Source organism: Ascaphus truei, chromosome 1 (genome assembly GCF_040206685.1).
Source record: "Ascaphus truei isolate aAscTru1 chromosome 1, aAscTru1.hap1, whole genome shotgun sequence".
Lineage (NCBI taxonomy): Eukaryota > Metazoa > Chordata > Amphibia > Anura > Ascaphidae > Ascaphus > Ascaphus truei.
Genome location: NC_134483.1, coordinates 80,423,715 through 80,436,577, shown reverse-complemented (window position 1 = coordinate 80,436,577; position 12,863 = coordinate 80,423,715). Strand labels below are relative to the sequence as shown.

Sequence of the window (12,863 nt, the reverse complement as noted above, 5' to 3'; positions counted from 1 at the left end):
TGTGTATGTGTACGTGTGTGTGTATACATGTGTGTGTATGTATACATGTGTGTATGTATACATGTGTGTATGTATACATTTGTGTATGTATATATTGTGTGTATACAACATGTTTGTGTGTGTATACACATGTGTGTGTATACACGTGTGTGTGTGTATACACGTGTATACATGTGTGTGTGTATACACATGTGTGTATACACGTGTGTGTGTGTGTATACACATGTGTGTGTATATACGTGTATGTGTGTATACACGTGTGTGTGTATACACGTGTGTGTGTACACGTGTGTGTGTGTACACGTGTGTGTGTACACATGTGTGTATACACGCGCGCGTGTGTGTGTATACGCGCGCGTGTGTGTGTATACGCGCGCGTGTGTGTGTATACGCGCGCGTGTGTGTGTATACGCGCGCGTGTGTGTGTATACGCGCGCGTGTGTGTGTATACGCGCGCGTGTGTGTGTATACGCGCGCGTGTGTGTGTATACGCGCGCGTGTGTGTGTATACGCGCGCGTGTGTGTGTATACGCGCGCGTGTGTGTATACGCGCGCGTGTGTGTATACACGCGCGCGTGTGTGTATACACGCGCGCGTGTGTGTATACACGCGCGCGTGTGTGTGTACACGCGCGCGTGTGTGTGTATACACGCGTGTGTGTGTATACACGCGTGTGTGTGTGTATACACACGTGTGTGTGTATACACACGTGTGTGTGTGTATACACACGTGTGTGTGTATACACACGTGTGTGTGTATACACGTGTGTGTGTGTATACACGTGTGTGGGGGTGGAGGGGGGAGGTGGTGGGAAGGGGGGGTTGAGGGGGGAGGTGGTGGGAAGGGGGGGTGGAGGGGGGAGGTGGTGGGAAGGGGGGGAGGTGGTGGGAAGGGGGGGGAGGTGGTGGGAAGGGGGGGAGGTGGTGGGGAGGGGGGAGGTGGTGGGGAGGGGGGGGAGGGGGGGAAGGGGGGGGAGGTGGTGGGGAGGGGGGGGAGGTGGTGGGGAGGGGGGGAAGGGGGGGGAGGTGGTGGGGAGGGGGGGAAGGGGGGGAGGTGGTGGGAAGGGGGGGGTGGGGGGGAGGTGGTGGGAAGGGGGGGGTGGGGGGGAGGTGGGGGGAAGGGGGGGGGAGGTGGTGGGAAGGGGGGGGAGGTGGTGGGAAGTGGGGGGAGGTGGTGCGTAGGGGGGGGGGGGGTGGAGGGGAGGTGGAGGGGAGGTGAAGGGGGGGTGGAGGGGAGGAGAAGGGGAGGGTGGAGGGGAGGTGAAGGGTGGGGTGGAGGAGAGGTGAAGGGGGGTGGGGTGGAGGAGAGGTGAAGGGGGGGTGGAGGGGGGTGAAGGGGGGGTGGAGGGAGGTGAGGGGTGGGTGAGGGGGGGTGAGGGGAAGTGAAGGCCGCTCCCTCACCCGTCCGGCCGCTCACTCACCCGTCCGGCAGCTCCCTCAGCCGTCCGGCCGCTCCCTCAGCCGTCCGGCAGCTCCCACGTGGATCTGAGGCGGGAGGCAGCTTGTTGTGGCCGCTCCCCCGCTGTGTCCCGGGCGCTCGCTCCCCCGCTGACTGTAGCGGCGCTGGGGGGGGAGGGGGTGGAGGGGAGGTGAAGGGGAGGTGAAGGGGGGTGAGGGGAGGTGAAGGGGGGTGAGGGGGAGGTGAAGGGGGGTGAGGGGTGGGTGAAGGGAGGTGAAGGGGGGTGAGGGGAGGTGAGGGGAGGTGAAGGCCGCTCCCACGTGGATCTGAGGCAGGAGGCAGCGTGTTGTGGCCGCTCCCCCGCTGTGTCCTGGGCACTCGCTCCCCCGCTGTGTCCCGGGCACTCGCTCCCCCGCTGACTGTAGCGGCGCCGGGGGGGGGGGGGGGGGCTGAAAGCGCGGGAAACAGGGAGACACGGGGAGAGGAGGAGGTGCGCGCGGGTGTGGAGGCTGATGTTCGGGGAGGAAGAGGCGGAGGCTCCGGGACCGGCGGGTATGTGAGCCCCACCCCCGGGTTATACATGCTGCTAATTTAACCCCCCCCTACTGTGTGTGTGTGTGTGTGTGTGTGTCCCTGTGTGTGTGTGTGTGTGTGTCCCTGTGTGTGTGTCCCTGTGTGTGTGTCCCTGTGTGTGTGTCCCTGTGTGTGTGTCCCTGTGTGTGTGTCCCTGTGTGTCCTTTGGCCCGTCACTCCGCCTCAGGCCAATGAGAGGTGTGCAGGGGCGGCCCAAGGGTCCAATGAGATTTCCCCTAGGGACACCGAACATCCAGGCAGGCAGGCAGGCAGGTAGGCAGGCAGGCATACAGTGCTTTCACTAATATAGTATAAAGATATAAATGAATAAATACAAATCAATGAAACACATACAACAGTGATAGAATGAGACCTAGATCAACCAAGAAAAAGGTAATAGTATAGTAATATATTTAAACATACAAAAATGAATAAATATAAAAGTGCAGACCTCCATAAATAAGCATGTACATAGCCAACATGGACAATTGATTCAAAGGAAGAATTTATCCTAATATTAGTATATTAAATAATAATAACAAAATAAAATACAATAAAGTAAACAATCAAAAACCATGTAGCCATGAACATACACATCCATTGGAGCATTCTGCACCAAGACATTATAATTAATAATAAACATGAAAAACATGTCTATATAAAGAAATTGGCCTAGACATGTATTGAAACGCATAACAGTAAACATGACGTATATATGCTACAATCCCTATACATAATATGTACATGTACCTTATAAAGCGGAGGGTACAGAGTTAGAGGTACATACACCCCAAAAAATACCTGAGATGGGACATTCAATCTGTTAGAAAGTGCTTAAGTTCCCAATCTATATTAATTTCCAAGGGATCCAGGGTGTTGAGGGCATAAATCCAATGCATCTCTCTTTAATTTATTTAGTCTATCACCCCCTCATGGATGGGGTGGTATGTGCTTGATCCTTCTAAAAGATAAATTATTAATAACCCCTTGTGGACAAGTCGAAAAAGGACGCGCAACAGGGTGTGATGTATCCTTCTTTTTAACGAGACGCACATGTTCTATGATTCTTGACCGTAAAGGTCTTATAGTAAGACCGATATATTTCATGTGACACCCACACTGTAAGAGATAGATCACAAAACTCGTATGACAATTGATAAAAGTGCTAATACGATAATTGGATTTAGTCAATGGTATACATTTGATGGGACTTGCATATTGACACATGGAGCACCTACCACAACTAAAGAAACCTGTAGGTATTCCTTGCACCCTAGTGCAAGGGTCTCTGGAATTAAATAGGCTTGATGACAGATAAGATGCTAATAGCCTTTTTGAAGACAAATATGGGGCTTTCTTGTAAAATCGGAGCAATATCTTTACCCAATAGTAAGGTGCTCCAATGTTTCCATATGATAGCTTGAATGTGTTTTGCCTGCCTATTAAAAGTCGTTATAAACATAGGGCAAGTCATCTATTCATTTCTATATTGATTTACTCTAAATTTACGTTTAGAACGTCTAAGTGTCTAATGTATAAGATCATTTACATTGGGAGAAGGAGCGAGTAAAGACACCGACTAGCATTGAGTTTGAAGCAGGGATCAATTCCTGGTGTTGGCTCCTTGTGACTTTGGGAAAGTCACTTTATCTCCCTGTGCCCCGGGCACCAAAAAACATAGATTGTAAGCAGGGACTGTGTCTGTAAAGCGCTACGTAAAAAACTAGCAGCACTATACAAGAACAAACAATTATTATATTATTATTATTATTTATACACTAGAGTCCGCATATGCAAATGCTTCATGTACATCTTGTGGCCTATAGCCTCTTGTAAGGAAATATTGTGTCATTCTGATTGTACAAGAAAAGCTTCACCATCTGAACACAACCTCTTCAACCTAATAAATTGTGCTCTGTGGATGCCCTTGACCAATGGCCTGGGATGGCAACTTTGAGCCCACAGGAGAGAGTTTCTCCAATGTACCTTTCGATATATATCTGTCTGTATTGATTTGTCAATATCGATGTACAGAACCACATCCAAATAATTAATATTGTGCTCATAAGTGAAACGTAAATTTGAATCATTAGTGTTTAAAGTTTGAATGAAGGGGAACAGTGAATCATCATCCCCATCCCACACCAAAATTAAATCATCTATGTAACGTTTATAAAAAATAATGTGCTTACGAAATATATTGGTGGTGTGATAAATGTGCTGAAGTTCCCTTAAACCCATAAATAAATTGGCATATGAGGGTGCAAATGAAGTCCCCATAGCCGTGCCTTGTTTTTGTAACTAAAATTGTGAATCGAATAAAAAATTATTGTGAGTCGGTACGAAAGTGATAGGTTCCAACAAAAAAGTGCATTGTGAAAATGGCGTATTGCCAAAAGACCATGTCTGTGTTCTATAATTGAGTACAGAGAGGTCACATCTAACGCGATCCATCTGTATTGACTTTTCCAATGGATTTCTTGGAGAGCAACAACTAGATCTGTAGTGTCTTGAATAAATGATACCAAATGATACCAAATCAAAAACCAAAGGCTGTAAAAGCTGTCCACATACCGCGATAAATCATCTCCCATAGATCTAATGCTCGCCATAATCGGTCGACCAGGAGGGTCGACCAACGATTTATGGATCTTTAGGCGATGGTGGAATACTGGTATCATGGGATGTAGACAGCTCAGAAACTCACACTCTCTGGGGCTCAGTACACACAAAATTTTGCCTAAATCAATAATTTGTTGGAGTTCCCCCAAATAACTAAAAGTGGGGTCACTCTTAAGATGTAAATAAGATTTTGCATTATTAAATTGTCTAAGTGCCTCCCGACGGTACTGAATACTCGATTGGATGACAAAGGCACCCCACTTCTTGAGCATCAGAGTCTGGGATCATATCCCAATTTTCTAATATCCAAAAGATTTGTCTGGCTAGAGGTTTGAGAACCCTTTCACTAATGCATGGTAATGTGTGCAACGTCTTGTTTTACTGAACATGCAAACTGGGTCAGGGTCAGACTACAATGAATAGTTTATAGCCGAGAGTTTAAAACTTAAAATGTGTCACAAACTTAGGCAATAAATCTTGAGGACAGGAATGCATAACCATTCAATTATTGTTATCGTTAATTTGCCTCTTGTTTCTTTTCCCCTCAGAGTGCAAAGATGTGAACAAAGTGGCTTATTGCCCATTGGTGCTGAAGTTCAAGTTTTGCAGTCGAGCATACTTCAGACAGATGTGTTGTAAAACCTGCCAAGGACACTGACCCAAACCAAGCAAGAGAAAGAGAGAGAGCGCATTGTAATTCCATTGTGGAAATGTGTCAGTTACTGAGAACCACACAGAGGAATGAGATTGATGTCCTTGAAAAGAAATAACCCTGTGTAAAACATAACCACTCGTCAGCTCCAGCTGACAGGATTTCAATATTATTTAACTTCTGTGAAGTGAATTTATTATCCAAAGTGCTGGACACCAGAAAAGGAGGAAAGCCAAAATTGGAAAACTTCGAAACAACACGTATAGAGAAAGCGGACTATGGAACGTTTGTGTTCTTCCGAGTACAACAATCACCTTGCTTACCTCCTTGAACCAATAAGATAATTTTTATTATGGACTTAAGAAATGACACTGAATCCATTTGTATTTAAACTGTTTCAAATGTAGCTGTTATGACTTGGTCTGCAAAAAGAGAGACAAAATTCTTAAGTCATAGCTGAAACATATAATAACTATTTTATCTGAATTTACAGCACCACAATTTAAGTTATAAAAAAATGGGCTTTGAAATGTTATTTAAGGAGCAATTTTAAATCAGAACTAAAATAATTGTATTTGTTATTCATTCTGCCTAGTCTCCTCTGAATTCTCCAGCGTTTTCTGTAACACTGCTGTGAACCATATATAAAGCTATACGAATGTCAGTATTCAGAGGTGCATCATTTACTGCCTGTAACATGACAAGCATGTTTACAAATTCACTCATGATTAAGTAAGTTGAGAGTCAGTTTGCCATTTGGTAAGAACATTTGAGATTTCCACTAAAAGGTCATGAACCAAATTACCTGCAATTTGTCCATTTGCTAATGTGAAATTATAAGAAAGCAGTCAAGTTGTTGGTGCTAGCTTTTTTATTTGTTAATATAAATATACAGTATCTAAAACAAGTTTTAAAGGACACATTTTTTCTTGATGTCAGAAGTGGCTATTATATTGATGTCAAATTGGCCAAAATGCTGGAATTATTACTTATAATTTACTTGCATCCATACAGTTTCCTATCAAAAGGTGAAGACAATAAGGGCGTTATTTACTCAACAGTGATGGCAATTAGCAGCAGCCAATGAGCATTCAAGTATTAATAATTCTTATGGCTTTAATAGGAAGCCTGATTTCAGCAAGTACATGTACAAATGTGGCAGTTTTTTTAGTCTGTTTGCAAGTGTGCAATAATAAGTGAGAACCGAAATAGTGGTTAATACCAAATGTTTGGACTAACAATATTTGTAAGACAAGCTGTTAAGAAGTATGTGGCATCTGCATAAGAAAATATAGCTATCTAGAGACTGTTTTCCAAATATTGGGGTACCTAGGCAATTTTGGAGCAAAAGTGTCAAAAAGAGAAGAAATGTCATTTTGCACTTTGTTTTAGTTTGTGTCAATAGGAGGAGTGACCTAGCACACACATTATAATGAGATTGATGAAGTTTTGCATCCATCTTGCTTCATTTTATTTCCAATTCCAATATTTGCTCTAAAAGGTCCACTTGGTCAGAGGGGTGAACTCTGCACAACATTCTGTGCCGCTTGTAAGAGGCTTTGCAAACGCCTCTTATACACTGTATGACAAAACAGAGCAAAGAATGGAGCAGTTGCACCAAAACACATTTTGCATTCATCTTCCCCATAGTCTGAATAAGAACCACCTACTAGTTAACCAAGTAAAATGTATCACTTCCACACAGTTTAACACATATATTGGCTTATTCTATATTAACCCACGAGGGCGATAGGGCCATTTTAGGCAGAAGCTCCCTATTGAAGTCAATGGTGAATTTTGTCGGAAAATGGCCCAGGCCACTTCGACTGATATGGAATAAGCCCCATAATGCTAACTTGTGCCTCCGTTATGGATATAACCCATAAAGCGGCTGTTGTTTTTCCATCTCCAGTTCTCCAGTCCTATTTTCACACATCTAAGGATTTATGGAAATGTGTGCATGTCATCTTTGTGCAAAGTTTGGAAAGCTTGTAATTTAAGAATAGATGTGAACATTGGGTCCCCAAGACCTGGATTCACTAAAGGGGGCATCGGAGCTCAATCCAGTGTCAACTAGCATTGACTTGAATGGGAGTTAACATGGGAAGCCCTGGTACCCTATGTAGTAGCTTAGTGAATCTCCCCAAAGTCTTGTGCATAGGGTTTAAGCCTTACCTGGTGAACACTAATTTATATTTACACAGGCAATATATCATCTTACCATAGTAGGGCTTAATAACTCGTATGTGCTTCTTTCAAGTCAACAAGGAGATGAGGAGGAAGCACATTTCTACTCTTCTTTAAACTTGCAATTTGCATTAGATACAGTACTTGATGAATGCTAATTTATATGTAACTCTTGTTTCAATGTAATTAATCAATTAATTTCAAGGGCTGGTGAGAGGGGATATTTATAAAGGTACAGCATTATGCAGCATTACCAATTAGAAAGGTCAATTGTGGTAGCATCATAGCAGTAATATTAAATACATTCTGCTGTTCTGTCATGTATTTTTTTTAATGTTGAGAATTTTATAGAATACAGTACATGATATTTGATGATGATAAAGCTCGGAGAAAATTGACAACTAAAGGTGCCTTTTACAAAGTGATAAAATATAATTCCCTCCCCCTCTCCAAAAACAAATAGTCAATGGCACTGCTGCTTCTTATTGTGTTATCACATCTTGTAGTTATACTTAAAATCATAAGGGCTCTTTCAAATTATTTAGACAACATTTGATTACAGTAAATCAATTAAATTGTAAGGGAAGGCATTGGTTATAAACAGGATCCTTAAAGGAAGGTATAAGGTAGCTGTATGCTCTGAAGACTGCAATAACTATAAGAGGCATTTTAAAAGTGTACACATATCTCGCACACATATTTGGATGTATCAAATTCTGCATCTATCAAATATTCATCTCCCCTTTACTGTGTTCAGCAAGTTTGACTTGTATCTGCTGTGGTCAATGGTCTGCTTTAAATACTGCACTTGATTATTCACTCAAGCAAAACAATTGTTCTGTTTTGTTTGATTTACTGTTGGTCTAGATGCAGTTTTTTTTGCGCTTGATACTGTACATAGCACCCTTTGGATAACCTGATTAGTGCAAATGCCATTCCAGTGAATAGAAATTGCATGCATAAAAGTTCCTGAGACTTTTATTCAGTACAGCCGATTGTGATTGGACCAACTACTCCACTACATTTTCATTGCACTCCGAAGCATGCAGTGTGCACAGTCTGTCCTCTTACCCCCTCTAGCACAAACAGATCTATAGATCTATATGATTTAAATGTGCTAGTCAGAGTAGGATGCCAAATGTGTTATGTTCACCATACAGTATGTATTTTATTAATGTGAATTAGCAAGAACATAGGAAAAGGATTGAAATTAATAAATATATATATATATATATATATATATATATATATATATATCTCAAAAAATAATGCTTGGGGCACTCCATAACCATAAGAAAGAGAAAAAGTACTTTGCTTCACATGGGGTGCACACAGAGGGGCAAGGATCACTATCCAGCCCCAAGTAACATGTAGGAAAAAGAAATCCGTAGCACTCGCCTAATTATAATCAAAGGTACATTTATTTATACCATCTGGCAAACAATGTATAACATGGGCAGCGTTTCGGACTATAAAGTCCTTAGTCAGGATCCTTAACTAGACAAAGGACTTTAAAGTTCGAAACGCTGCCCATTTTATACATTGTTTGCCAGATGGTATAAATAAATGTACCTTTGATTATCGTTAGGCGAGTCCCGCGGATTTCTTTTTACTGTGTGTGTGTGTGTATGTGTATATATATATATATGTGTATATATATGTGTGTATATATATGTGTGTATATATATATATGTGTGTATATATATATATATATATTATACGCAATGTTTGACAATCTGCAAAATATGATGCTACCTCTTGGCAGTATGTTTAAATTAGTTTTGATTATTTGTACTTGTTCCACACTTGTTATGTACATGCTATCTAGACCTTACAGTAGCTAATGTGATGCCAGCATGCGGCCTTTGGTGCATATAAGTCGGGACACAGGAGCATGTTTGCATTTATTGCCTGATTTTGAGAGAAAAGAAAAATCTTAAAGAAATAGCTTGTTTGAAGTGAAAAACTGAATTTTACCTCAGAAAAAATTAACGGTGCAAGGTCTGTTTTCATCAATGTATTTTTGCTCCCTCCTTGGTGCTAAGAAAATAGGGAGTCAGATGTTTATGTTACAAGTAAAACAGCACTGAGGTTGGAATTTAAGGAACTCTTTGGAGCAACATGAAACCGAATTGTTAAAGGTAACAAAGCACAGAAAACATTTGGATTGCTAAAGCAAACTATTTCAGACAGAAATCTGAAAACAAACAACTCCCGTCTTTTAACACAAACCATCCCTTTTTTTTCTTTCAATAAAATACATTGCTGCTGCTACTTTACATTGTAGCCACCATCAGATGGTTAAAAAAAACTATGTTCTATCGCTAAAATTAAAATGATGTGGCAAATGTTGTGTTATTTATAGGCCAACCAGATTTAGGAATGACAAGTATTGTGCAAAGAGCACAAATCTATGGTGCTGAGACTTCCATTCCAAATATGTCCATTGTTTTACTCCAAATGGTGCCTATATCTTGAAACGGTCAATTTCGTCATGAACCATATTAATCGAGTGAACATCATATAGCGATCATTAACAATACAGAATGAAATGACCCTTGTATTATTGTGATTAGTTGCTTATTATTTTGTACTCAGTATTACTTTGGTACACTGTTACTAAAAATGTTTGTTTGGCTTTTTGTAAATTATATTCTAATTTATTACCATGTTTCCTAACACTTGTTCTCCATTCGTTGCGTGTAATGAAACAAATAATTGTAACACTTGATACAGTTACATTCAACACCAGGCACCATTATTTTTTAAAATATAGATATCTTTGTAAAATAAAACAGGAGCTTTTAAGAATGATTGCATTGGTAAACTGTCTTTTCCCTGTAATTGACATAACTCGCAAGTGAAGAATTTGCTATTTCTTGGTTGATGATTATGTATGCACTTACAGGCAGTCCTCGTTTTACAACACTTCGCTTTACAACGAATGGCTTATCCAACGCTATGCAATGCATACCTATGTTCATTTTTACAACGCCAAAACGGCTTATCCAACGCTCTTACGGCGCTTTGCAACGTTGTTTATGTGTATGTGTGTGTGTATATATATATATACATATATATATATATATATATATATACACATACACATAAACAACGTTGTTTATGTGTATGTGTGTATATATATATATATATATATATATATATATATATATATATATACACACATACACATAAACAACGTTGCAAAGCGTCGTAAGAGCATATATATAATATTATATTATACTATATCATATATTATTTATTATGTTATATTATATATATAATACAGTATATACACTATATCATTTATGTGTGTGCTGTATATCTTATTGCCTGCGTAAAATATTTGGTGTACTTCAGTATTAAAAATGCCTTCAGGAACGGAACCTTTCATTTAAACAGTGTTCCTATGGGAAAACGTGTTTCGCTTTACAACATTTCGCTATCCAACGCCATTTTGAGTAACGCATTGTGTCGGATAACCAAGGACTGCCTGTATAGGGGATTGTAGCTCAATCAATATACAGTATGGCTACACAATAAGGTTGGAAATGTAATCCGGAAACCAGCCCATGTTTAGGATTGCATACAATTTCTGACACTATGAGCAACAAACAGCTTCATACAGGGATGGCCAACTCCAGGCCTCACGGACCAGCAACAGGTTAGGTTTTAAGGATAACCAAGCTTCAACACAGGTGGATCAATCAGGCCACCTGTGCTAAAGCAGGGATATCCTTAAAAGCTGATATGTTGGTGGCCCTTGAGGACTGGAGTTGGCCACCCCTGGCTTAGTACTTCCAACATCAAACAAGCCAACATATTTTGTATGTTACATATACTTTATTTTCTATGTCTTACAAACATATAAACGGATGCAGATAGGCATTATTTGAACCGCTTTACCTACATACACGGTTAGACCTATCCTTTATTTGTGGTTTGTTTTACCATACCTCCCACCCGCATAAGAAAGTGGTTTTCTTTCATTCTTTCACTGTATGTGAGTCCTATCTCCCTTGCTGGAAGGCTGTTTCATGTATGCACAACCCTTTCAATGAAGAAGTGATGTCTCTCATTTCACTTGAGTCTCTATTCTTCTACTGTATCTCATGTTCTTCTTTCTTTTTCTCTAAATAATAATTCCCCCTCTACTTAATGTATACAAATTAAGTTATCATTATATCACTCTCCGTACTTTTTCACCCATGTACTGTAGTGCCGACGAGTATTCTAAAACCAATCTGGGGCAATCACCAACAAGACCCAGGTACATACTGGGTACATGCTGCAACATTTCTGCAGACTGACTAATTACCCATCGGATTAACAGCGGGGGTCCCTGGCAGTCCCATTCAAATGGGCTATTAGTCTCTGCAGAAATGTCACTGGAATGTATGCAGCCTGTACCTGGATCTTGTTGGTTATAGCCCCAGATTTTCCAAGGCAAGTTTAAGGCAAGTGTTAGAATTCTCGTCGGCGCACCTGTACATGTTGAGATTTTTAACATCACCCTCAGAAGAAATTCAATTCAAGCTCGTCACCATTCTAGTGACCTATGCTATGTTGTTCTAGAGGTTTGGCACAGTACACTAATGCTTAGGAAGATAAAGGTTACATAATGTTATGTATGATGGGACTGTAACAGGTGCTCACCACAAACGGGACAGGACCGCGAGGCTGAAGTGAGGATGTTGGTAACCACTGACCTGCAACCGAGCAACCAATTCCGGGGTGCAGAGTAAAGGTCGTGTAGCCGGGTCAGGGTAGGAGATGGGATGGTCGTGGTACTTGCCGTGGTCTTGGGTTGGAGAAATCGGATAGTTGTAGTGCAGAGCCAGGGTCCATGAGTAGAGAAGGTAGAAGTCCAAATGCAAGCCGAAGTCAGGGATCAGAAAAGGCGGCGGTCCAGGTTCAAGCCAAAGTCAAACAGGAACAAGGAAGGCAAGGCGGCAGCAGGGTGCTTGGAGCAAGCACTTCTTCACATAAACAGAAGTTTATGCTCAGCCAATTTGCAGCAGGGTTGGCTGAGCATTTAAGGAACAGGTAGCCAATAGCTGGTTAGTACAAGGCTGCAGGGTGATGAATGAGGATCGCCCCCTCAGACATATTCAGTCTACTGATAGGCAGAGCGAGGAGAAGAGCAGGTGTGGAATAATTATTGAGAGCCAGATTTCTCAGCCGTGCGGCGCCTGTGCGTAGCCTGCGTGCGACGCACATCATCCGTGATGTCACAGGGCGGAGCCTGCGTGTGGTGTCCCCCAGCCTGGTAGTGTGACGTGCGTCAGCCGTCTCGTCACGGTGGCGGGGCCGAAGCCCAATCCTCACAGGAACATGCTCACTTGTTGGATTATACGTTCTGTATACATACATTTATATGTATTGATGTGTTTGTGTGTGTATGTATATATAGGTATAAAAGCTATTTATT

General features: G+C 41.7%; 1 protein-coding gene across 4 annotated transcripts in view; it reads left to right on the top strand.

Annotated features, from left to right (window-relative positions):
• ADAMTS6 (ADAM metallopeptidase with thrombospondin type 1 motif 6) overlaps positions 1-8,858 on the top strand; it is a 283,143-nt gene extending 274,285 nt beyond the window's left edge. For 2 of the 4 annotated variants that reach the window (XM_075590050.1, XM_075590029.1), the window contains one exon: positions 5,142-8,858. In XM_075590050.1, coding sequence (XP_075446165.1) covers positions 5,142-5,251 — 110 coding nt within the window. In that variant the 3' untranslated portion in view covers positions 5,252-8,858. The remainder of the gene's footprint in view (positions 1-5,141) is intronic. The other 2 variants (XM_075590040.1, XM_075590020.1) reach the window with 1 other exon arrangement.
• Positions 8,859-12,863: the final 4,005 nt, after the last annotated feature.